This window comes from Pelodiscus sinensis, chromosome 3 (genome assembly GCF_049634645.1).
Source record: "Pelodiscus sinensis isolate JC-2024 chromosome 3, ASM4963464v1, whole genome shotgun sequence".
NCBI classification, from domain to species: Eukaryota; Metazoa; Chordata; order Testudines; family Trionychidae; genus Pelodiscus; species Pelodiscus sinensis.
The window spans coordinates 165,980,062-166,007,557 of record NC_134713.1 but is presented as its reverse complement, the minus strand read 5'-3'; the positions used below and the strand labels follow the sequence as shown (position 1 = coordinate 166,007,557).

The 27,496-nt window shown below is 40.6% G+C and overlaps 1 protein-coding gene and 1 long non-coding RNA gene across 4 annotated transcripts in view; one reads left to right on the top strand and one right to left on the bottom strand.

Annotated features, from left to right (window-relative positions):
* Positions 1-27,496, top strand: part of CAMKMT (calmodulin-lysine N-methyltransferase) — a 361,359-nt gene that overhangs the window by 298,226 nt on the left and 35,637 nt on the right. For 2 of the 3 annotated variants that reach the window (XM_006125469.4, XM_006125470.4), the window contains exons 5-7: positions 2,415-2,469; positions 3,521-3,584; positions 10,538-10,604. In XM_006125469.4, coding sequence (XP_006125531.2) covers positions 2,415-2,469; positions 3,521-3,584; positions 10,538-10,604 — 186 coding nt within the window. Of the gene's footprint in view, positions 1-2,414; positions 2,470-3,520; positions 3,610-10,537; positions 10,605-27,496 lie in introns of all 3 variants that reach the window. The other variant, XM_075925419.1, reaches the window with a different exon arrangement.
* LOC112546188 (uncharacterized) overlaps positions 12,672-27,496 on the bottom strand; it is a 40,725-nt gene continuing 25,900 nt past the window's right edge. The window contains exon 3 of the long non-coding RNA XR_012902968.1: positions 12,672-12,756. This is a non-coding gene — a long non-coding RNA (uncharacterized LOC112546188). The remainder of the gene's footprint in view (positions 12,757-27,496) is intronic.

Here is a 27,496-nt window from a genome sequence, read left to right as displayed (position 1 = left end):
AACTTCTAACTGTCAGGGTGGTTAAACACTGAAGTAAATTGCCTAGAGAGGTTGTGGAATCTCCATCACTGGAGATATTTAAGAGCAGTTTGGATAGACATCTATCAGGGATGATCTAATTGGTGCTTGGTCCTGCCATGAGGGTAGGGGACTGGACTCGATCACCTTTCGAGGTCCCTTCCAGTTCTAGTGTTCTATGATTCACACAAGCTCCCTACACAGTTGTGAACAACTATTCTTTGAGGGTCAGATGGAGACAGGCAGGAGCAAAGATAATGGATCTACTTCTCTTCACCAGCCATTGACTCTAGCCTTCATAAAGCAGTGCAAAACCTGAGGAGGTTACTTCAGCCTTGATACTTACTACAGGAGCAGGCAAGCAGCATCAGAGCTTGTCCATTCTGTCACTTGCCTCTGAAAAGTCACTTTCCCCCAATGTCAAGTTCAGCTAACTACTTGTTGCCAATTACTGTTCTTTGCTGTACACCAAGTACTGCTGTAGCTGTGCATTGTGGGTCACTGTATTCCTTTTTTTTTTTTTTTAAATCTGCTTCTTCAAAGGTCACTGAGTCCAGGTATGATACTTAGAGCTGCTGAGTCATTAAAGCCAATGGCAGTTTCACCCAGTCCTCACTGGTTAGGATCAGGCTTTCTGTTCAATAAACTCAGCTGATGAGTTTTCCATAAAGGTTTTAATTTTCATTTTATAAGTCACCAAATCTATATGTATTTGGCTGCATGGTTCCAAAAGAGCTGTTAATCCTCATCATGCATGTTTGAATAAGTGTTCTTATATATACATACTTATAATATGCATGTACATTATTGGTTCAATAATGCCCTTTTAAAAAATACATTGGGTACATGTTGTATTTAATATTAAATGTGAAATGCAAATTATAAGATTTTCATTAAACACTACCTATTTTAAAAACCCCTAACATGAAAGAAAAAAACAATCTGGGAAAATAATTGTATAAGATTAAAATATTTTGTAAGATTTTATTGAAACCATAAAATACAAATAAATTCAGAATATTAGATATAGACCTCTCTATTTTTAGTTCTCCTTATTGTGCTTAGGCATTGTTTGGCTCCAAAGTGTGTAAGACAGTGATGTCTACATCATTTCCATAAAACCAGAGGACTTTATGTAAGTGAAGTATGCAGGGTCTAAGGGAAACAAATCCACCCTATTCCCAGGTAGGGTGTCAGTGAGTGAGGATTCAACAGAGAAATATATGTAGGCTGAACTAGTGGACATTGCCCCTAACTACCATTTGTAGTCTATTGAAAATTATTTTTCCCCCCAAAAAATTGAAATAAAGCAAATTTCTTTTTGTTGTTTTCATCAAAATTTTTCAGGTTTTTTCTTTTTTTCAACAAAAATATCCTTTAATTTGGAAATGTAATTGTCAAAAAATGTTTTGATGGTAAATTTTATATCATCTATAACCTCTTGCCGTAGGTGTAATTAGAAATACAATGATCCCACCCTCACCACTGGCTTAGGTGATGTTAGCACACAGTCACCCTCCACAGCATGCCATCAATGAGAAGACAGTGCTAATGTGAACATTCTATTGATGGGTCCCCCCATGCAGCTCCCACCATGCAGGTTCTCCACACAAAAGTACATTTCATCCATATAGATAGCACATATGTTATTATTGCTAATGCTGGTGCACAATGGGCTAAGTTAAGAACAGCACGTCACAGACGGTATTCAGCCTTAATAAGGCTGAGCTCTCTTGCTTTCCTGGGTGCAGATTAGGCTCTTGACATTACCTTTCCTTAGTTTTCAATGATTTAACTGTACATTGTTCCAGTGTTGTTTCTAAGAGTATTGTTTGTATATCACTTGCAATGTAAGTGCTACTTGTGAAATCTAAATACTGCACATGTAAGGTATATGGCTTGTTTTCAAAGCTGTATTTTTTTCCAAAATATAAATAATTTTCTAGATATAGATGTGCCTATATATAAATAAAGATATAAATAATATTCATTTCCCCATTTACTTGTCTAACTGTTTTTGAAAGAATGAATGTGGATTAACAATGTTATCCTTTCCTAACAATTATCTTTCGCTACTCTAGCTAGTTTAGTTCTAAAAGACAGCGCCATTGACAAGGGGAAAAAAGGGAACCTTCTCAGATTTTTCAGCTCAGCGGTGGTAATGTTGCACTGAACACTAATGAGGGAACCCCTACTGATTTGCCTGCTTTGTGACTTTTCTATTTCATAATTATTTTTAAAACGCAAACGACATGAGGTAGCCTAGTCGTGTCTCTACAACTTCCTGGTAGCTCAGTTCACACTGCAGATGGCAATTTGTTCTTGTAACATATATGTCTCTCTGACCATTTTCATCTAATTTGTATGGGTTCTACCATTTCCTTTCTCTCTTTCAGGGATCTTGCTGTGTGTGAGCTAGGGGGTGGCATGACATGCTTGGCTGGGCTCATGGTAGGTCTTTTCTCAATTCCAATCCCATTCAGAGAGAGGAACAAAAGAAAAAATGTTCCAGTGCCTCCAACTGCTGGGTCAGAGAACTGTCAACAGCATCAGCTGCGGTCAAGCTGCAAAGTCTTGGGAGACCTTCTAGATTGACTTGCTTTCGTATCATATTGATTTTATGGTTGCCTCGATGAGCAGAAACATTTTACCTCAGTGTAGTCAATATCTCTTGTTGTGACATTCCAGGCCACGTACAGTCTGTCTTTCATTGCCATAGCTGAAGCATTTTTTTTTTTTCAGATTATAGTCCCATTTGCGAAGATACAGGAATAGCCTGGTGAATCACAGTTGGAGCACCATGATATAGCTGCTAATGTTTTGCCTGCATTATTACACCAACAAACATGATCCAGAGCTCTCAGTAATTAGATTCTTTTGAATTAGATTGGCCATTCAGGAGCGTCGTTCACCATTCTCTGGGTTCTGAGTCATGTATTCAGGAGATATTATGTAGCAGTGCAGTGCATTAGACAAGTTTTTATGTCTCTACAAATAAAAGCATATTGTTACACTGATTGGCATTTGACAAACCTGTCGCTCTTATACAATGTGTCGAGGTTACAGCCCAATGTGCGAGCATGTCAAAGCTCACAAAAAAATTACCCTTACAAAGCCATCTGCCTGCAATGCAAAGTTATATGAAGGGCATCAGGCAGTCAGACAGAAGCAAGCTGAAAGGCAGAGTGACAGCCTTGTATGATGGCTCTACTAGATAAACAGAAGCCCGCAAATGAAAGCCTCTCAGAATACCATCATCCGCTGTCACAATGCAATTACGGAACAGAATGATAGCAAGATAGAGGCTCCCGCAAATGGAATGATAAAAGTATTGACTGATTTGATTGAATGATTAAAATAATGCAGACATAAAATGAAAAAAGATTGAAGATTGTTACAGAGAAATAGGTGAGGAAGCATGATACTGAAGGCTTGTCACTCCTGTCTTCACTTCCACACAGACAAGCATATTTGCTCATTGTTTGCTGTGCTCTTTTTTCAGGTTGCTATTTCTGCAGATGTCAAAGAAGTTCTGTTAACTGATGGAAATGAAAAGGCCATCAAAAGTATCCTTATTCAGATAGAAAACTGGTTTGTTGTGCTCATTCCTTTTTACCGCTAGGTAACAATTGATGTAAAGAAAGACACTATGTGGTATATGTAAAAAAAACAAAAAACAAAACCTCCACCGTGAGTAATTAAAAAAACCCCAGAACATATAACGTTTCTTGAATGGGACTAAAATTTTTCGTTATAAATTCACGCTTTCTTCTTAGATAAAAAGAGTACATGTTGGTAGGAAGAAAGCAGCAAGTACAGTGATATTTATAATTGTCTAATGGTGATTCCATTTTTTTATGCTCTGTGTTATAGGAAGTACAGCAGTAAACCAAATAATTCACTCCCTCTTGACATGTATTCTTTTTAATAATTTTTTCGTATTAAACCCACTTTCATGTATTAACCATGTATAAGATGTCCAATATAGAAGTGATTTTATAATGTTCACTAAAGAGTATATACTATTACATGCACAGTACCATTGTTATGACTAACTTACAACTACCTATAAATTATCCACATACTCTATTTAATCAATTATTGGTTTGGCATTATTTATTTTTTATGAAGGGATATAAAACCACTCCCTTCTCTGTGTAGTATTTTATTATATTTCTTATATTATATTACAGTCAATCACTATTAATCCATACTAATATGAACCCAGAATTCAGAAAATTGAAATGTCCTTTGGTTAAGTGAGTGAGTGAGCATGATTTGTGGCCACATTAAATAACTACAATAGTACAGGAAGTGATGAATATTGTGAATATTAATACCCTTGTGAGAGGGAAAAGTGGAAGGTATCTCTGTGTTTTTTTTCCTTTGTGATCTTTAAATTTGCATTTTCAGTTGTTCAGTTTTTTGCCACTACAATGCCACGATTCAGATTTATGATTTGTTTGTGTGTGAATATTAACATAACAAGGACTTATTTTTTCAGTAAGTGAAACTCTGTTGTGGATGATTTAAAAATGAAATTTTCAATTATGTAAGATTTTTAAGACAGGAGACATGGAAGTACAAGAAATTATCTAGCAGCCTCTAGAAACACTTATGTTTTCAGAGGTAACTCAGTCAGCTGTAATTGCCTAAAACACTTCAACAATTTCATGGAGAATAACAGCCAATCACAAATCATTTCCTTTACAACTTAAAAAATGCTGCATAAAAATGCTCTTTTTCTCAAAAACACAGGGCTTTACTTATGATTCTGACATTTTTTTAAAATTCTAAATGTTTATGTTAGTGACTTGATGCTGAGCTGTTTTACTGTCCTGTGTAGTTTCATGTAACTATATTTGATACACTTCTAGCCACGTGTTATTGTGGAAATAAAAAATATGAGGTTTCAAAATCAACATAGCAAAGTAAGTTGATGTTTGACAAAAATGACCTTTTACCATAAAGAGTTTCAGTTTGGTTTTATCACATCAGCAAATATCTCATTTAACAAATCCTGTAAGCACATCTGAACTTCTATGAAATTGAAAGTCTTCTGCATCAAGAGTTTCAACTGATACATGTTAAAAACATTCACCCATTGCATTTAATTAAATAATTAAAGTATTTTGTTCTTCAAAAGGATAACAGTTAATATCACCTAATTAATGAAATTGTATCCTTATATTTCCTAAAATCCTACAAATCTTAAAGTCTGTACTGATTCTGTTGTCCTTTCAGAGAAGTGTTTACTAAAAGCTTCAAAAAATATTCCCCCTTCCTTTTTTAAAATGTTTGGCACTGTGGTTCTCAGGGTTCAAAGAGCTTGTATTGTAGTGCATTGCACAATGGATTTACTGTAGCAGGGTGCTAGATTAAAAATTTTACAGTGTAGGTGAATGTGCTCTTAAGAGCGTATAATAAAATTTGTTACGTTTTATGTATTTTAATGGACTTCTTTGGTAGTTTTATGTTCTATCTTATGATAATTTTATTTTTGCATTCTTTGCTATAGTAATTAACTATAAAACAAGCATAGACCTAATTCTGATCTTTTATTTCCTTGCCAACACCACTGAAATCAGGGGATTTCTATTGGAGAAATTGAGAATAAAACCTTACCCCAAATGTCCCAAATTACAAAAAATAATGATTTATTTATAATAATTTGTGGATAGTTTTGGTACATTTTAGTAAATTATTGTACCAAATTATATTGATATTGCTAAGATATTGTTTCCTTTTCTTGATTCTGCTCCTCAGGAATAGGCTATCCCTACTGTTCTGCTTTATTACTGAGAAATTATGGATTTAAAAAACCTTATTTTAAAAATTACTGTTTATATCTTCCCTTTACATTTCTTAGGAGGTTTAAATTACATGGCAGTCATACTTTAGCATCCAAATATTACTTTCCAAAAAGTAAAAGTGGTTGTCAACAAAAAGAAAAAAAATCACTGTCAGAAACCAGGAAATCACCAAGCAAGCCTGCTAATTATTCTTAATGGGCAAGATGAGCACATTAAGAAACAAATGAATACATCAGTGAAATGTAACTGAAAATCGACCTGGCAATAGTGCATTGCATCTGAGTATCTGCCTTTGTATTATCATCATCATCATCAACATCATCGTCGTCATAATTATTGTTGTTGTTATTGCAATTCAGTGAGTGTAACTAACTGCCTCGTTTTATGTCTTCTTAAGCTCTTGTGGATCTGATTTTTCTTTTAATTTTTGACACCATTCATTATATTCCCAAAATGTTACATATCTATTTTTGACTGATAGATAAAGAATTTACTCTCTATATTGTGAATGCCTATATTAGGATAGTACATTCATATGTTATTAGTCTATTACATGATGAACTTCGTACACAAAGGTTGTTGCTATGTTAATTTCAAATCACTTTTCACCGTACATGTATATTTGAAGTATTAACCACTTTTTTATAAAATATATATGATATGAGGTGCTGAGAAATTTTAAAATCCTAAGCGATGTTCTGACACATTCTACTAATTTAAAAGGTTGCATCCATTGTACTTATCACAGGCAGCTCTAATTATATGACAGATCATAACATATAGTTATATGCAGAACCTGGATGAAATCTGGTGATGTAAAGGTAGATTTCCTTGCTTTTCTCAGTTTCAGTTAGAATTTTACCCTTGATTTAGTCTGGTTGTATTTGTCTAATTAATTTATCTTTTAATTTTATAAATAAACATAATATAAAAAAGAAAAGATTAGACATTTCAAGGGAGTGCTAAAGGTGGACCTGAACTGGGTCATCAGATTTAAGTCCCTATTTAAACTTTGGGACAACATTGATCTCAAATTGTACTTTGCAGCTCAGATCATATCTCTATCATGAATCCAAGCCAGAACATCAAAACTGAACCCTCTAAAACACTGTAGAAGTTCAGAATCAGCTCAGAATTTCCAGATCCACTGACCAAAAATAGCCAGCTGATTCATTAATGTAATGTACCTTCCAGCTTAGCTGTGTACTGTGCACTGATGATGTGAACTATTCTATCTAGAATTATGTGAAAAGCCTCCGTACTGGCAAGTATCTGTAATACAAAGTGCTGACACAGTACACTATAATGACATTCAAAGATAGTGTATGGCTCTCTCAACAATCATGGCAAATCTAGGTTATAAAGGCCTGAATGCCTTAAGATACAGGTTTCTATAGGCTCGTCTAAACTACGCTGAAGTTTCGAAAGAGCATACGCAAATTCTGTGGGAATTTGCATATTTTCTTCCGATCTCACTTTCAAAAGTGAAAGTAGTTGGGACGCATTTTTTTTCAGCAACCCTCACCTCCCTTTTTCGAAAAGCTGCTCTTCCTCAAAAAATGAGGTTTACATGGCTTTTCGAAAAAGGAGGGAGAGTTGCCGAAAAACTGCGTCCCAACTACTTTAACTTTCAAAAGCTCCACTTTTGAAGGTGAGATCAGAATTTACATATCCTCTTTCAAAACTTCAGTGTAGTCTAGATATAGCCTATGTATATTTAAAATACATAATTTTAAAGTATCTCAGAGGAGTAGCCGTGTAAGTCTGTAACTTTAAAAACAAGTAGTCCAGTGGCATCTTAGAGACTAACAAATTATATATATATAGTAACATGAGCTTTCATGAGAAAAAAACATTGATCATCTCATCTGAAGAAGTGGGTTTTGCCCACGAAAGCTCATGAATATCTATATCTATATATATATATATATAGATATATATAAAATTTATCAGCTGCGTTATCTAACAAAATAACATGTTCTGCTTATGAGATTATTCATGCCTTTCTTTGCTGTACAGGTACTTGTGGTACCCCATAGGACTCCATTGAATACCATACAGACACTTCAGAAAGTCTGTCCAGAGTCCAAGGAGTTTAATTTAAAAAAATCTTTAGTCAGGTTTTTTAAAATTGTTCTGTTATGCAAAATAAATGTCATTGTCTTTTCTTCTATATTGGTCACTTAGAAGTTTTTTCTAAAAAATCTATTCTTGTATATTCACTATCCTAGGGGCACATCTACACTACAAGATAAGGTTGGTGTAATATGGTTGATTTCTTACCACGCAATTTTGCAAAGTTGAAGGTCCGTGTCCTTATTGGGGGAAGAATCGAATGTAGTCCAAAGTAGCATGTCCCCATTGGCAAGCCTATCAATGACTCAGAGAGCAAGGCACTGTGGGAAGCTTTGCATTCTGGGCTAAACTCACAGTGCCCGCTGAGACCAAAACTGTGCAGTAGGTGGTTAGGGGCTCATGTCATCAGTGTCCCATAAGGCACTTATCTACTCCCTCCCCCTTGTATGAGATAAAGGGGAGGCAGTGTGCTCATGCCTTTTGGTACCCTGGTTGCCCATGCAAATGCCATAGCAGCGCGAGCATGGAGCTGACTGTGCAGCAAGCTGTTGTGATGGTGACATGTGGTGCACTATTGACCTAATGGTGCCTAATGGTGCCCTACTTGGAGAGCATACACATGTTGCTCCTCCAGGAAGAGGACAAGGATGAAGTTCGGCATAGTCTGAATACACTGCTCATGCAAGGCCTGGTGCTGATGCAAGCGCAGCCACCAGTCAATCCTCTGAACACAGTGGAATGCAGGTTCTGGTGCTGTGAGACAAGCTCAGACTGGTCGGACCACATCGTGATGCAGACATGGAATGATCAGCAGAGGCTACAGAACTTCCGAATGCGGAAGGCCACATTCCTGGAACTTTGAGAATGGCTTTTCACTGCCCTGAGGCATGAAAATATCTGACTGAGACCCACTCTGACAATGGAGAAGCACATGGCAATTACTCTGTGGAAGCTTGCCATACTAGACAGCTACCAGTCAGTGGTGAATCAGTTTGGAGTGGGAAAATCTATGGTGAGAACCACCAGGCAGCTTGCAACCTTGCCATAAATGTCGGAGTTCCTCTGCTGGTTCACAGCTTGTAGAGGATGGCGTCATCTCCCCATGCCTCTTGAGGTTCAAGATCTCCTGGACACTCCACGCAGGTACTCTTCTGCGCTCCTGGGAACTGGAGCCAGTGGGAGCAAAAGTATTCAAAGTTGTCTCATTGTTGATGGGATTGTTTGAGGTCATCTCCACCTGTGCCATGGTGAGTTGCTCATTCTGAATGTATTCGCAATGCTGGCCACATGGAAGATGCCAATCAACTTTTCCCTTGGCTTTTTGAGCTCATCAGGTAAGCAGTAGAAGTGCAAGTTCTGGCCAGAGCAATCAGGTCGGGAACTGCAGGAGCCTCCTGGAGGCCAACAACCTTGACTTCTTTGCGACACTACATCTATACTACCATAAATTCAACCATGCAAGATCAGAAATAGTGTTCCTCCTCGTAAAAAGTAGGAGCACTTAAATCAACTTCAGCTTCCCTTAAGGTTGACATGACAGGTTTGGTAGTGTGGATACATCACTTACAAAATTGACCATTTGCGGCTAAATTCAATGTAAAGTCCTAGTGTAGACCAGGCCTTAGATAGATTAATTATGCAAATTAAATAATGATATTTTTCATCATTTTCACAGTGACTAAGTGAAATAGTCACTTTTAAATGATCAAATATAGCATTATTTAATTTGCATGCAAGAGTTTACACTGAAAAATCCAACTGCATATGTGAACTTCAGTAGCATCTTTCTTTAGTACCATGGATTGAATTTTTCCACTTTCTTCCATGTCATAAGAATGACCATAAGGGACCAGACCAATGGTCTATCTAGCTCGGTATCTGGTCTCTAACAGCGGCTGGTACCAGAGCTTCAGGATAAGTGTACAGAATGGAGCAGATAGCATAATTAACCCCTGCCTTCCCTTCTCAGCTTCTGGCAGTCTGAAGTTTAGGGCCACCCCAAATAATCTTATTAGTCTTTAAGGTACCACAGAACTCCTCGTTTTTGCTGAAACAGAGTAACATGGCTACTCCTCTGAAACATTTCACACAGATAGTCACAGCCAGGAGCCAAATGCATGCGTGCTGTTTCCAAGAGGAATTCAAAACCTTGAGCCCCTGACGTGTCTGCCCAGTGAACTACTTGCACATCTCAAGGAAAACAAGGTAAAGAAGCCGTGCAAAATAAACCATATCATCTGATTGTACTGACTGGTCTGTGTCCATAATATATATACCAAAAGGCACTGAGGTTGTGCTGCTGCTTCTTTCTTCTTCTTTTTTTAAACTAGTAGTTAGTTTTAAAAATACATAAGGATGTAAAGACCTTTGTTTAAAACAACCCACAAAAAGGATAGATAATCAGCATGGATGCATTTGTTGAGTTACTGGCTAAGAAAATCAGACTACTTCTGCAGTGGCATGATAAATTCATTACTTCTAAAAAGACTCACTATGAACACAGATTATGGAAGACCTAACAGGTAAAAAAAGCCATGAAGACATTAAAAATTAGGGTAGGGGGAGTACTTTTGATTAAATCATTATTTTTATGCTAATTCTATGTATAATTCTTAACAAGTATGTTACAGATGTAAGGGACATCATCATAAGAAACCAAAATGCAGGCATATTTAAGGCTCAGAATGTATCAAGCAGGTAAGATACTTTAAAAGCTGCTACTGAATTCTTTATATAAAACTATGCTGTGAAGTGTACGTAGAATTGAGAGTTAGAATATTTCTATTGGCAAGGAAGATAACTCTACAGTATCCATTATCTAGGCTAGTGATGTGCAGTTCATGGGAAAGGAATGGATTATACTAAAGGAAGCCTTTAGTCTTTAATTCCAATACCATACCACTATTCAGGACTAGGTTATGCCCTTTAATTTAATAATCTATGCTTCTTGGTGAAAGAAAGAAAGAAAGAAAGAAAGAAAGAAAGAAAGAAAGAAAGAAAGAAAGAAAGAAAGAAAGAAAGAAAGAAAGAAAGAAAGAAAGAAAGAAAGAAAGAAAGAAAGAAAGAAAGAAAGAAAAACTTGCATGTTGTTCTCACCTGTGATCAGTCTTAGCAAAGAGGAATTCTACATGCATAATACAGTAATACTGCAAATATGTGTGTGTTTATTTCCAGATATGCTGAGAATTCTGGGAAAAAATATGAATTCAAATTGTGATAGTAGTACATAAAGTATATTTATCTTAACCCAATTATTTTTGAACCTAAAGAGTACAATATCATTAATCTTGGCCATATGTGACATACTTTAAATCCCTTAAGAGCTTATGCTTCATTTTCAAAAAAAAAAAAAATTGGTAATTTAGGAGCCTTGGTGCTTCTTAAAGTCAGTAGGACTCCTTAAGTGACTTTGGTGTTTTTGAAAATTTTAGCCTAGGAAATTATTCTTTTTGATCATTGCTGTGCCAGTTCTTGCTGTGGAAAGGCTTTTCTTTCCTAGTGGTTGGACTTTCTTTGTCATAATGTGTATAGTTATCATAGTTAGTATGTGTAGTTTTAGAGTTAGTGTATATCGTAGTGTTAGTAGCTCTCCCTGTCATCAAGGCTGTGTCCAGACTCAGGGTTTTTTTCGAAAAAAGTAGCCTTTTTTCAAAAAAACTTCACCCGCGTCTAGACTGCAGCTGCGTTCTTTCGAAATTAAATCGAAAGAACGCGGCTTTTCTTTCAACGGCGGTAAACCTCATTGCACGAGGAAGAATGCCTTTTTTCGAAAGTGCTCTTTCGAAAAAAGGCGTTCTTGAATGCAAAAAGGGGTTTTTCGAAAGAGAGCATCCAGACTGACTGGGTGCTCTCTTTCGAAAAAGCGGCTTGCTGTCTAGACGCTCTTTTTCGAAAGAGGCTTTTTCGAAAGGCTTGCAGTCTAGACATAGCCCAAGGGACTTTCACCCATAGGCCTGGCATGTCTCTGTCTCCCGGTTTCAAACCATGTACCTCTTGCTGCAATGTGATGGCAGTTAGTGACCTGCACACTTGCTATCTAATGGGCCTGCGGGAGTCTTATATTAAAGACAAGTACCAGATCTGTAGGGCAGCAATGGGCAACCTAGGCTAGTGAGCAGACCACATGAGTGGCCCTCCTTCGTCTCAGTGGGCTTCAAGATTGTTGTAACCAAGATGGCCTCCCGGGATAGAGTAGTTTTGCTAACTCCGCATGTGTACCTATAATTTGTGGGGTACTAACTGAACTATAGAGGGCAGAAAAGAAATACTATGCCCTATTAAGTGGATTTGACTACCTTTACTTGCACCGTCCCCCAGGATCTCTGGTAGTGTTAGCAATGAATGAGTGGAAAGATTGGGCAGTCGAGTGTTACCCCCAAAAATAAAAATGACAAGAGACTAGACTTGTCTGGATGGAAGGTTTACTCAATGGTAGTCTCCAACTATGTATCTCCAATCAGCAGGCTATACTAGGGAGGTACAATTTTTATCTCTGGGATTCACTGTCTGAATTTAAAGACCTCCTCCCAGAAGAATGAAGGCAGGAATTTGGGACCATAAGAAGGGCAAGACTGGCCAACTCGGCAATGAGGACTATGGACTATCAGTCACCATGAGGTGCTGTTTGTGGCCTCTATAGTTTGGTCTTCCTCACGAGGTTCGGCAGTCTGTCCAGGAGTACCCTTGTGAGGGCTCCTCCCTGTTTTCCAAGCAAATAGACTCAAAGTTCCATTCTCTCTAGGACAAGAGCTATGCTTCATTCCTTAGGCCTTTACAAGCCACTAGCCTCCAGTAAGCATTTCAAGCTGCAGCAATCTCCTAGATTCATGCCACCTCCCAGGTAGGAGCACTACAAAAGAAAGAGAAAAAATATATACATTAACAACCCCTCTGCCTCCAACTTGGGCTCTCAAAGATATTCCAGTGTGTCTAAACAGGGCTCCAGATACCCAGAGAATGTGGTTGCATCCCTGACCATCTTGACTAATAGTTATTGGTGGATGAAGTTATCTAAGTCTTTTTTTGAAGCCAGTTATACTTTTGGCCTTCACAACATCTCCTGGCAGTGAGTTCCACAGGTTACTGTGTGTTGTGTGAAGAAGTACTTCTTTTCATTTGTTTTAAACCAGCTATTAGTTTAATTGAGTGACCCCTGGTTCTTCTTCTGTGTGATGGAATAAATTACATTTTCTTATTCCCTTTCTTCAAACCACTCACGATTTTATAGACATCCATCATAGCTCCACTTAATTATCTCTTTTCCAGATTAAACAGTACCAGTCTCTTAATTTCTCTTCATTTGGAAGCTCTTCCATACTCTTAACTGTTTTTCCCTTTTCTTTACTATTTTTCCATTTCTAATATATGTTTTAAGATGGGGTGGCAAGAAATCTGCACAGTATACAATGTGTGGGCATACCATAGATTTATATAGTGATATTACTGTCTTATTATGTGGCCCATTTGTAATGCTTCCTAACATTCTGTTAGGTTTTTTGACTAGATGTTTTTTGAACGTTGAGTAGATGTTTTCAGAGAACAGTGACTCCAAGATCTCTTTCTTGAGTGGTAACAGCTAATTTTAGGCCCCATTGTTTTGTAGATATAAATGTGATTTCATTTTCAAGTGTGCATTATTTTTCATTTATCAATATTGAATTTCATCTGCCGTTTTGTTGAGCAGTCATCCAGTTTTGTGAGATCCTTTTGTAACTCTTTGTGATCTGCTTTGGACTTAACTATCTTGAGCAATTTTGTATCATTTCCAAACTTTATCTCATCGCTGTTCACTCCTTTTTCCAGATAATCTGTGAATATATTGAACATCACTGGTCTCAGTACAGATACCTGAAGGATACCACTATTTATCTGTCTCCATTCTGAGAACTGACCATTTAGTCCTAGCTTTTGTTTCCTGTCTTTTAATCAGTTCCTGATCCCTCATATCTCATGACAGTTGATTTTGCTTAAGAGCCTTTGGTGAGAATCTTATCAAAGGCTTTCTATAAGTTCAAGTATACTATATCTTCCCTTGTCCACATGTTTTTGACCCTCTCTCAGCTCTGGTCTATACTAGGGAGTTATTTTGAAATAACCCTCCTTATTTTGAAATAACAAGCGGAGCGTCCAGTTACCAAGCCTGTTATTTTGAAGTAAGGGGTTGGTATTTTGAAATAACAACTCCTGCTTTCCACGAGGAATAATGCTTATTTAAAAATAATTATTTTGAAATACTGGTATGTGGATGCTCAACTACTGCTATTTCGAAATAACTACTCCCCAGAGTCAATCAAAGTAATTACTCCCCAGTGCTTCCTGCAGCTCTAAGTCGAGGTAGTGCGTCCACATTAAGAGAACCTGCATCAGACTAATTTCAAGGCTTCTGTGTAATGTGGACACACTATTTTATAATAGTTATTTCAGGAGTTATTATTTTGAAATAAGTTATTTTGAAATAATATCCTAGTGTAGACATGCCCTCAAAGAAATTCAGTAGATCAGGGAGGCATGATTTCCACTTACAAAAGTGGTGTTGACTTCCCCAACAAATTGTGTTCAAGAACAGATCAGTGAACTGAGTACTTGTACCTTTGTCCACAGGGAGTGGTGATTTTAGCTGGTATTTCACTCTTGAGGGTAACAAAGGCATAGAGCACCCACCTGAAGCTAGCCAATTCTGTGTGCCACTATCCTATTTATTACAATTGTGCCTGCCAAAATCACTGCAGCATGGTATGGGAAAAAATTCTACCTTGTAGAAAGCATTAAGGCTATCTCCCTAGAAACCTTTGGGAAAAGATTGCAAAGTACTCCAGGAGAGTTTCATTGAGATGTTTGGGAGGAGGAAAGGAACATCTCTACATATGTAAATAAAATGCTTTGTGTGACTCCATCTCTTCTGCCCAACCCTACAGAGGAAAGGAAAGCAGATAGAAACGCTCCCTCTATTTGTTGTACCACTACTTCATCTTGAATATGTAGAACAATGAAAAGTCAATACTAGTGTACTGCTCGCTTGGGATTGGGCCAGATTCCATCTTTATATGTATGCACACGTGTCCAAAGAGATCAACACCAGATGACCTATGCTGAAGTATAGGCCAGAGTGACATAAACTAAATGGAAAAAGGCAGTTAATCTGGAATAAATGTGTCAACACAGAGGTTTGTACTGTTTAATAGCTTAACTTCACACCTTAGTTTATACTGGTATAACTTTCCTGTGCAGACAGACCCTTAGGGTGTGTCTAGAAGGATAGTCAGGGTAGGCACATGCAGCTCATAGCTAGAAATTATTGACATTTATTAGGATGTAAATACACATGGCTTAGTCATAGCTGTGCGTTACCACAATTGCTTGCCAGAGCTAGCACATACATAGCCTGAGATAATCTTTTAGGTTCCAAACCTTGAAAGTGCTAAACATCTTCTATGAGCACTCTCAAACACTCAACAGCTCTTGGGATGGACTCCTTCATATGGTATGTCTGGCCATAGTGTGATATATTCTGGATGTTTTCGATTTCCATTTATTTTATATAGGATTTCATTCCTTGTCAAGATTTCAAACCTGGTCTTTTAGATATCAATCAAAAGCACATTTTCCACTCTGTCCTCATTTACATTTATCTAATGCTTAAGGTCATTTGTGATCATTTGAGTGTATTTCAGCATATGGAATCAGTGAATAATAGATTTCAGCTCCATGCTGTGAAGAAAGATTGTGTTTTTACAGGACATAATGTTGTTTACTGGGTGTTAATAATCACTAATTAATAAACATATCTAGATTTCTAAAATGTTGAATTTGAAGCTTTAAAAATATGAAGTGTTTAACTTACTGAGTGAAATAACATTTTCTTCTTTATATAATAAAATAATTAAATTACAAATGTAAGTGATGTATTATACCAAATGCCAAATTTGTTTATTTGAAGTATAGATGTAAATTCATAGTTAAGTCTTTTTCATGGTTAACACACATGTTTTATAAAATATTCTACAATATAACAAATAATAATATGGCTTTCTTCATCTTAAAGATAATGACCGTTTTTTATTTTTTCCATATTAAACAAGCTCAGTTTCTCCTTTCAGTGTTAAGTCTAAAGTTTGCTTAGGTGCTTGCACAATAGCAGTGGATGAATGAGCCTTTCAACTCCATGATGCATTAAAAAGATAATTGCTATTGTCTCAAAACTCCCGGGAAACTTGAAAGAGTAGAAGCAATGGCTTCAGTACTATAACCATTGTTTGGCCTTTCTGACCTCATAGACCATTAGCCATTTAAGGCTAAACTGGAAAATGCACAAGAAAATATGCTGTATTACAGGGAGCAATCTAATATCAGCACTGGGATGTACACTCCGATAACACTGCACATTTATTTGTTTATTAGCCTCATAAAAACTATAAAACAAGCATCCATATAATCCTCTTGGCAATTTTTAAGGTAAAGTGACTTGTACATTTATTATATTATGTGTTATATTTCATGTTGATAACATTAAGTTAAATAATTTACTCCAGGGGTAACTTGTCTACTGAACAGTTATGTATTTATTTGTAGTGTCTTCAAGGGAAGTCAGGATTTCTGGCTGATCCTGGTTGGTGACATTTAATAATAATGACACTAAATTACTAAGTGCTAATAGGTATTTGCAAGAGTTAAGCAAATTATTCATACCACATAATGTATTCGATTACTTTAACCCTTTGTCCTATACACAAATTATCCATGAACTCACTTAGATATGCTCTAGAACTTAACATATGAATTCTAATGAAAGCAGGTGTTATATTATCAATAATTAGTAGTTCTAATAATCTATTTTAGGATTTTGCACTGCCACCCTTCACCATTGTATCTGAGCACATTCTTTAAGTCTCTGAGGGTATGTCTACACTAGCCCCCTAGTTCGAACTAGGGAGGCTAATGAGGGCGACCGAAATTGCAAATGAAGCACGGGATTTAAATATCTCACGCTTCATTAGCATGTTCCCAAGTGGTTTTGGAAACCATTAGCATGTTCCCAAGTCATTTTGGAAATTGACTAGCCCAGAATAACTGCCCACGTCAACACTCGGCGATGAAACGGGAGTTCGAAGTAAAGCCCTTAATTTGAATTAGCTGTTAAACCTCATTCCAGGAGGTATAACAGCTAATTCGAGTTAAGGCTTTATTTCGAACTCCCGTTTCACTGCCGCGTGTAGACGCAGGCAGTTATCCCGGGCTAGTCAATTTCCAAAATTATGACTGCCCGGGAACATGCTAATGAAGCACGGGATATTTAAATCCCACGCTTCATTTGCAATTTCGGTCGCCCTCATTAGCCTCTCTAGTTCGCACTGGGGACTAGTGTAGACATACCCTTACTCTTCCTCTTTTTCATATTACAGAAAGCTCTGCCTGGATTTGGGGTTTGGAGATGAGAGGGAAGCAGTTGTTGCAAATATACTTATGGTAGAAAAGAAGATTTGTACCTAAAGATTGACTGGATTTGTCTAATTTCCTATGGAAATGTGTTGTACAACCAGATTCCTGACTGAGATTGTTAATCAGTTCATAAAAGGAAAATGTTATTTATTTGTTTGTTTATTGTAGTCCCTATGAATCCCATCACATACTGGGAAACCAGTGGCTTAAGTACTACACAAACACATAACAAAGAAATAGTCCTCTTCCTCAAAGAGCTAAGGGTATGTCTACACTACCCCCCTAGTTCGAACTAGGGGGGGTAATGTAGTCATACGGAGTTGCAAATGAAGCCCGGGATTTGAATTTCCCGGGCTTCATTTGCATGAAGCCAGCCAGCGCCATTTTTAAATGCCAGCTAGTTCGGACTGCGTGCCGCGCGGCTACATGCGGCACGCAGTCCGAACTAGCCGGCATTTAAAAATGGCACCGGCCGGCTTCATGCAAATGCAGCCCGGGAAATTCAAATCCCGGGCTTCATTTGCAACTCCGTATGACTACATTACCCCCCCTAGTTTGAACTAGGGGGTAGTGTAGACATACCCTTACAGTTTAAGAGCAGAGAAAATACATTGACCAAACGGACAATCGAACCACATATGCCTACAAACACTTGAATCTTTACTTGGCTTGGATAATAATATACGTATATGTTAGTTATATATTTGTATTAGTGAATGGGGACTGTAGTCAAAGGTCAGGGCTTCATTGTGCTAGATTCAGTACAAATAAGTGACAAAAAGAGAGTTCTTCCCACAAAGAGCTTACAGTTTAGGTTAGTATCTTTCATCTAAGACTCTCCTCAGTGTGTTTTACACCTGTGAGGAACAGTAGAAAAATGTTTACAACTGATGCACACAGCTTATGTGACTAATTCGAGGGCACACAGCATGTCAGTAATGGAGCTGAGAATAGAACCCCTAACTCCTGATTCTGTGCTTTAATCTCTAGTCCACACATCCCTTTCTCCATTACTTGCTTGTATCCTCCCAGTCTGCCAACATGATGATGCTTTTCCTTTTCCACAATAGTCATCAAATCACACAGCTTTCCAAACTCTCTTCCTCCCATGACCATCTGCCAGAGATATCTTTACTGAAAAACTCACTGTAACCATGTTTCAGGAGCCTGATTGCAATGTAAGTCAAATCTTGGAGCCTCTGTCAGGATCTTCAGATGCTTGTAAGAGTTTTTGGTAGAAACAAATTTTCTACTGTAAAATTGAAAATTATGGATAGGGAGGAGCCCACCCATGGGAGTAAGTTAGGACTGGTTGTCTGGGTGTTTAGTCAGTATTAAACCAGTGGCTTTTTTTTGATTGGGGAAGGAATTTTCTTACTGACAAATTGTAGATTGTGAGGTAGTGTCCTTTTCAACTTCTTCATAGCATATTGGAGGATCAGTGGGTTGTGTTAGTAATATTAAACTTCTTACAATTGTATATGGTCCAATGTGAGTACTTAGTTAAATAAGTGGCCAGTTCCAAGACTATGAACAGGAATGGGCTGAGGATGGGACATGTTTTAAGACTTGTCTATATCACTGCAAATTGTCAACCTAAGTTATGCAACTTCAGCTTTGTGAAAACTAAGGTCTGCTTACCATGATATTTTCACAACGGTGAGTGTACAGCTGACATTTTTCCATTGACTCCACCTCACTCTTCTTGTTTTTGTGGAGACAGGAGAGTGCTTGGCAACTGATAGATATGATAAATTGACCCCCATTGGATTGATTGCTGTTGTCAATCCAGCAGGCAGTGAAGACATTCCCCAAGGAATGCTGGTGGGAAGGGTGTGGGACTGAACTTGTGGTACAGCAAGGATCCGTCTTTGCCCTCATCCTGTGTTTGAGGAAAGGATGATGCTAAGTTTCAGTGATGGTGCTTGAATCTCAGTTGGTTATTTGGGGCTAAGTAAAGTTCCTACTCCTTAAGGAAGGCAGATCCATTCTAGGTCAGTTTTTGGCAGATATTTTACCCAGTATTCTTGATTTAATAAAGTTGCAGCTCGTTTAAAAAACTTTCTTATGTTTTTGTTTTTCTTGCTGCTGTGTCCTTGTCAAAATATGTAAAGAACTAAAAAAGAGTGAAATTGACAACCCATTTGGGAAAAGGGGGGGAAATGTATGTGGCAGAAGGAAAAAATAGCACAATCAATTTCTGTAAGAATAGGAGAACCTCTGTAAGGCCATATGTACCCTTTGTGCACTACAGCTGTATGGAGCATAGTAGCGTAGACTCTTCTATAATAATGGAAGGGCTTTTCTTCACTATAGTTAATCCATCTCCTTGAATGGCAGAGCTAGACTGACAGAATATTTTTGTACACAAGGGGTCAGGTCAGTATAACTATGTAACTCAGGGGTGTGAAAAAAGGTCACACAGGTCCTGGTGCTCCTGCTTCTTTGCATGTTCCTCAATCCCGTGGTCACCACAGCATGCTGCTTCTGGGGGTGAGAGACGAGTTTCGACTGCAGCTATGGGACAACCAGAAATGGCTGCAGAACTTCTGCACACACAAGGCCACCTTCCTCGAGCTCTACAAGTGGCTTGCTTCTGCCCTCAGATGATAGGACATCCGCATGCGACACATCATCTCCATGCAGAAGTGCGTCACCATTGTCCTCTGGAAGCTCGCCATGCTGGACAGTTACCACTCCTTTGGGGACCAGTTCAGCACGGGGAAATCCACAGTCAGGGCTGTGCTCATACAAGTAGCTAAGGCCATCAACCAACCACATGCTGCTAAGGAGGGTTGTCCCTCTGGGCTATGTGGACACCATCGCCGATGGCTTTGCTGCCATGGACTTCCCAAACTATGGGGAGGGGGCATAGACAGCACACACATCCACATCCTGGCCCCTGAGCACTGTGCCTCGGACTACATCAACAGGAAGGGATACTTCTCCATGGTGCTGCAGGCCCTCGTGGATCACAAAAGATGCTTCACTGACCACAGTGGTGGATGGTCGAGGATGGTGCACAATGCCCACATCTTCTGGAATTCTTCCTGTTCTGAAAGAGGCACGCTGGCGCTTTTTTCCCCGTCGGCACCATCAGAGTCGGGGAGGTGGACATGCCCATAGTGATCCTGGGTGATGCAGCCTACTTCTTGCTCCCCTGGCTCACGAAGCCCTACACAGGCAGCCTGGACCCACCAAGGAGCACTTCAATGCCAAGCTGAGCAGGTGCTGCATGGTGGTGGACTGTGCACTGGGCTGTTCAAAGGGAAGGTTTAGAAGTCTCCTCAGACCTGTCTGGACTTCAGGGAGCACATCTCCTTTGTGGTGTTGGCCTGCTATGTTCTCCACAATCTTTGCGAGAACAAGGGGGACACTTTTCTGCCAGAGTGGGGGCCAGGGCATTTGAGCAGCTGGACACCAGTGCCATCAGGAGAGCACATCTAGGGGCTGTGCTCATCAGGGAGGCCTTGAGGGAGAGTTTCATCCAAGGCCAGTTGTGAGACTCTCCCCCATGCCTCTCCACAAGGGGCCTCTGCATTCTCTCTGTGTGCTTTTTCTTCCCCACCACTCCCTTCCCCTCTTACCTTCCCCTTTTCCCTGGAGATCAAATAATAAAGCCTTCTTTTTTTGAAAAACAGGACTGTTTATTGGGGGGGATATACAATGGGTGGGACTGGGAAAAAAACCTGGAATGGGAGAGGGGGCATGAGAGGAAAAGGGGGCTCAGGGATGGGTCTGGGAGTGGTGCCTGCCTCCCGTTGATCAGGAAGCTTTGGCAGCTGGAGAGGTCCCACTCCTCATGTTCTGGGGCCATGGCAGCCCTTGGGGGGACCAGGAGGAGAAGTTATGAAGGGGCGAGGTAGCTGTTGGCCCGCTCCATGCACAAGGCCATGTGCTCCATCACCAAGATGAGGAAAGAGCACATGGTCTCATGCTGGCCCAGCAGCTAGTCCCAAGTGGCCATCCATTGCTTGTGTTCAGCAGCCCACTCCTGGTGCTTCTCCTTGAGCACCCAGACAAGGGTCTGCAGGCAGGTAATCTGCTCCCACATTAGGCCCTCATGAGTTCTTTTCCATCTGCAGAGCCCGCAAAGTTATTCAGATGGCATGGGAGGTGGGGGACAAGCCAAGCTCATAACTGACCCAGCTGTGAAAAAAAGTGAGAAGGGCAGTCATCCCAGGAGACACCGTGTATGAAGCCTTGCCCTAATCTCTGAGCCAACACGGAAGGTCTCGATTCAGATGATGGTGATGGGGAGGAAAAAGTGGCTCAGCTTCCTGCACATGCTGGATCCAGCATTGGCAGCATCCTGCAGTGACAGAACTTCTATCCTGCCTGCTGTAGGAGGGGGGGGTGTTGGTGGAGGTGTGTGTGAGCGATAAATGCTGCTCTCCAGAGAGAGTGCTACTGGGTTCCCTTCCTCTTCTTCCCCCCAGGAGGTTCCCATACATAGGACCAGTATCCTCTTCATTGCTGCGCTTGACCAGGAGCAAATTCTGCCTGGGTGCAGGTGTGAGCTTGTACTGGGTGCAACACTGCTGTGTGGTTTCATTATCCCAGACTCCTTAGTGGTGGCATGTTGTGCGAAGGCATCCCAGCACAGAGGCTGGAGTAAGACAGGCCTCTCCAGGAACCTTGTGAGGACTGGAGTTTAGTTAAAACTCCAGTTCAGCATCATGAGGCTCAGTGCTTTGGACTGATGCTCCATGTGCACCAGGCCAAGTAGCCGAGAAAAGAGCATACAGCTCCTAACAGCCTATTGCCTGCCCCCATGTGTAGCTAGGAAAAAGTTATAGAACTCACCTGAAGTGCCTTCCCTGGGTTTGTGCAAAGCCTGGGAGACATTCTGGGAGGGGGAGACTGACTCCAGGGTGAGGAGCAGGTCTTGGCTCGCGGGAATGGTTGCCTGGCCAACCACCTCCTCCTCTTCATTGGAGGCTGATGCTGGGCACGTCCTGGCCGGACTCCATGATGATGTGGTGATATTGTGACTGGCTCCTCTCCTAGGATAGTAGAAATAAGAGCAGTGTTGCCCCGAGCATCTACTCTGCTCCCTGGCCTAGTGGTAGGCCTGCTGGAGCTCCTTAATCTTCATCCATAACTGTTCCAGGGTCTGGTTGTGGCTTTTGGTTATGTCTAGACTACAAAAGATAAATCGGAAAAAGAAACGCAATTTGCAGTATGCAAATTGCCTATCTTTTTTCCAGTTTACTTCCAAAAGAGGCTTTTCCGAAACTTGGCCTGTCTACACGGTGCCAAATTTCATTAAAAAACCCTCTTTCGGAAAATCCCTGCTTCCTCGTAAAATGAGGTTTAATAGGATGCCAACAAAATATGTCTGTTTTCCTGACATTTTTTTTTTCAGAAAAGCGGATGCATCTAGATGTACTTTTTGTTGGCCATGCTGGCAGTGATTCTTCTATAGACCTCTGCATTTCTCTTCCTGGTTCAGTGAGCTTTGAGGTTGGTCGCCTCCCCCCAGACATCGATGAGGTCCAAGTTCTCTGCACCAGGCCAGGCGAGAGCTCTCGTGCATCCCTGGCCTTTGCCAGCCAAGGGAGCAGCAGGAATACTGACAGCTAAGGGATGCCAGGGAGCATTGGGGTCAATCATGGCTCCCGTGGATGCTGCTAACTTGCACATGGCTCTCACTTTTCTCCCACATGTGAGAAGCCCTTCTCCTGCTGCCTGGAGTTTTACGCTTTGCAGGAGTAGGGGAGCAGTGGAGATGCCAGGTGTGGCCAGAGCGGTCAGAACTTCAGCTGAGAGAGGCCTCTGGAGGCCAGTTATATTGTATTCTCAGCAGCACAGCGTCTACACTAAAGCTATTTCAAAATAACTATTTCAAAATGAGTGTTATTCCCTGAGGAAAACAGGAGTACAGATTTTGAAATAACCAGCCCATTATGTCCACTTATTAATGCGACATAAGGGGGTTATTTCGAAATAACTCCCTAAGGGTATGTCTGCACTACAAAGTTAATTCGAACTAACAGATGTTAGTTCGAATTAACTTTGATAGGCGCTACACTAGCGCTCCGCTAGTTCAAACTTAATTCGAACTAGCGGAGCACTTAGTTCGAACTAGGTAAACCTCATTCCATGAGGACTAAGCCTAGTTCGAACTTACTAGTTCGAATTAAGGGGTGTGTAGCCCCTTAATTCGAACTAGTGGGAGGCTAGCCCTCCCCAGCTTTCCCTGGTGGCCACTCTGGGCACCACCAGGGAAACTCGTATGCCCCCCTCCCAGCCCCGGAGCCCTTAAAAGGGCACAGGTTGGCTACTGTGCTGTGCCAGGTGCAAGCCTGCCAGCACCCAGCCAGCAGACCCTGCACCTGGCACGGCTCGAGCCAGCCACCCGATGCCTCCCAGCCCTCCCCCTCTTCCCGGGACCAGGCTGGTGGCTCTCAGGAGCCTGCCCAGCACCGCAAGAGGCGGGCGCCCACCTGGTCTAGTGCAGACATCATGGACCTCATCCATGACCTCTGCACTAGGCACAGGAAAGTGGCCATCTAGGGCAGGAGAGCTGCCATCCTGGCCACCCAGGAGCAGGTTTGCATGAAAATCAAGGTGGTCCACTGAGACCCCCGACCCTGAGCCCTGAGCTTAGAATGGCCGTACTGGGTCAGACCAAAGGTCCATCTACTCCAGTAGCCTGTCTGCTGACAGCAGCTAACCCTAGGTACCCTGGAGGGGATGGACCAAAGAAAGTGATCAAGCCATTTGTCTCGTGCCATCCCTCTCCAGCCTTCCACAAACTTTGGGCAGGGACACCATTCCTACCCCCTGGCTAGTTTGAAGCCTGCTACCCATTCCTTTCCTTTGGTGTCCTCTAGTCCTTCTATTATGGGAACTAATGGAGAACTTTTATGTATGCACCCTCTCTACCCAACTCCTGCTTTTAGAGACCTCTATCCTGTCCCCCCTCCGTCTCCTCTTCTCTAAGCTGAAAAGTCCCAGTCTCTTTAGCCTCTCTTCATATGGGACCTGTTCCAAACACCTGATCATTTTAGTTACCCTCCCCTCTCCCAGCCTCTCTCTTCCCCTCTCCCACCTCCTTTTCCCAGTCTCCCCCAGTTTTGTTCAATAAAGAGAGATTCTATTTTTGAACACACGTGTCCTTTATTTTGTACATTAGGAAGGGGGGCTAGGGAGGGGTAAGTGGAAGGAGTTGAGGGAGGAATGGAGTACGAGCCCCCGATGGGGAGGACTGGGCTGGCTCTGCGGGCTGCTCGGGGTGGAAGTTCTCCTGCAGCCCCCCGATTGTCCCCTCCCCCCGGATGGCAGCCTGCGGCAAGTGCAGTCGGGCTGATGGCCGAGTGCTGTGATGTTCCGAGTGTGGGCACTCAGGGCACTCCAAGCCAGGACTGCTTTGCAAGCGGGGAACCCCTGAGAACTGTCTGTCCGGGGTGGGGGTCGGGTCCCTTTAAGCACAGCCCTCGGCTAGCCTGAGACAGCAGCTCCGCGCTTTAAGTCCTACTCTGATGCCCTGCCGGCACTGCTTCCAGCCATCCTTAACCTCTGTTCAGTGTCCACTCAATGTGGACATGCTAGTTCGAATTAGCAAAACGCTAATTCAAACTAGTTTTTAGGTCTAGATGCGCTAATTTGAATTAGCTTAGTTCGAATTAACTAATTCGAACTAAGTTAGTTCGAATTAGCGCTGTAGTGTAGACATACCCTAGGGTAGGCCAGGGCTAAGTGAAATTCTATGGCATGTGGTAAGCAGGAGGAGAGAAAAAAATCACTGTTGTCCTTACTGCTCTTAAAATCTACGCAACGTTTCACCCATGGATGCCTCTCTTGCCATCTCCCCTCACCCTCTCATTCCTTGTGGGTCAATCTCTCTTTACTCTTCCCTTCCTACCTTTTCTGCACTCCATTTTTCAGTTTTCATTCTTCCCTTTGTTCATGGAATACCTCTGTTTCCCATCTGGCAAATACCTGCCTTCTTTTCCTTCAATTTTCTCCTCTAAATCCATTTATGTGAAGCCTTTACACACTGATCTCATCAGTAACACTGTGCCTAAGCCATCCTGTGTTTTGAAATGTATTTTATTATACAATACTTGTCTAAATTAGAATTTAAGAATGTGAGCATTATCCTGTGCACTGAATGAAGCAGGAGTCCCGTGGAAAGAATAGTGATCATGTAACTAAAGATTGCAGCATAATATGTGTGCACAGGGGGAGAGAATTAAGGTTGCACAGGAAACCTTAATTCCGACATTTTTGAACTCCTTAGTGCTTGACTTTGCAACTCCATTATCACTGTTTTAACAAAAGGGTTCTGCATCTAAGATTTGCATTATTGTTTTATTTGTAATGAAATGCACGTCAAGTGTGGAACATTTGTAAGTGCAAAATGGAGAATTGTATATTACAAATGAGATATTTATTTTCCAAATGGCCTCTTATTTAAAAGATGTGCATTTTAATATGCAGCTGATATGTGCACAAATTTTATGAACACAGACACTCTGGAAAATTTGGCTCTAAAAATTGTAGCAATGGCTTAATTTAACTGCATTTCTCCTCTGAATATCAACTTTATTTGATTATGTTGTACAGGTAGTCTCAGCCCCAGCCAGCTCCTGCTAAAGTTCTGATGTTTTCCAGTGTTTCTTTATTATAATCTGTTGCCACCGTGCGTACAGTCACAGCAAATTACATCAAAACGAAGACAAAAGTGCATACTGGAAGAAGGCAGCCTCATTAATTTTTGGGGGGTGGGAGAGTTGAGAATTAATTATTTTCTCAGGCACAGTATTCATCGGGGATGAAATTCACCCCATGTAGAGAACAAGTACAAGACGGAAGCACTTTTTAATTCCCCAAATAGGGCCTAAGTGGGATTTCAGTCATCATTGGCCTTCTGCTAGTACTCTGCAGAAGGCTGAATATCACTCAGTATGCCCAGACAAAATAACTTGCCTATATCATTTTGAAAATATAGTGCTAAAGAATTTTACTCAGCACCACAGGAATGAAGGAGACAAGCAACTGTGTCCTCCAGTTTACAAATAAAAACTTTTAAAAGGGGAAGTGCAATTTGCTGTCCAGCCTCGTACTTTTATTTAAATAGAACTGAGGAGTGTGGACTGATCACTGAAAGGAAACAAACTATCCATCCCTCATGATAATGTGTTAATGAGTAGGAACATGCTTGTTTGCATTCGCACGAGTCATGCACGCAGCCTTACACATTCTTTTACACATATTTGCGCGCAACAATGTTAATAGTTTTCATAAACTACAACCCAAATTAACTTAATAAAGAAAGCGGGGAGAGTGGAATATCAAAGGTTGTTGCTCAGATGCCACATGAAACAAGCTTGTTTATTTTAAGCAAGTCTGCCACATCATTTGCATCTGTTGTGCCAATGGTGTTTCTGGCTGATTTTGTGCTCTTACTTTCTCTGTGTGCCTACTACATCACTAACTTTATGTCTACTACAACCTGTGTCAGCCTTTGCAAGGACTGCTCAGGGGAACTTGGAGGTGATGAGTGTACTTAACTTCTATCAGTGAAAATTATCTGTGTGGACATATTAAGAAGACAACCACTGAGCCATAGAAAAGAACTAACTCAAACACACTCAAAATATATCACTTTATTAGGTACGACTAGTAGTGCTGTGCAGTTGTTGGGGAAATAGCATTGATATTTGTAGCTTATTCTCCAAGAAATGACAACTATGTGGAGAAGACCGTCTACTGTAACTGTCCTGGTAGCATTTACCATCTTTGATTTGCCTTTTTTGAAATGGCAGCCGCTTTTGCGCAAAAACTTGCCATCTGTCTACACTGGCCGCTTGAATTTGTGCAAGAGCACTGATGTTCTAATGTAAGAATTCAGTGCTTCTTGCGCAAAAGCTTTGATGCTCCCGCTCAGGGATAAGCCCGCTTGCGTAAGAATACTTGCGCAAGAGGGCCAGTGTAGTCAGGCACCTTAATTTTTTGCGCAAGAAAGCTTGATGGCTAAAATGGCCATCAGAGCTTTCTTTTGCAAAAGTGCATCTATACTGGGCACGGATGCTTTTGCGCAAAAGCACTTTTTGCGCAAAAGCATCCGTGCCAATCTAGACGCTCTTTTGCGGAAATACTTTTAACGGAAAAAAATTTCCGTTAAAAGTATTTCCGCAAAATCA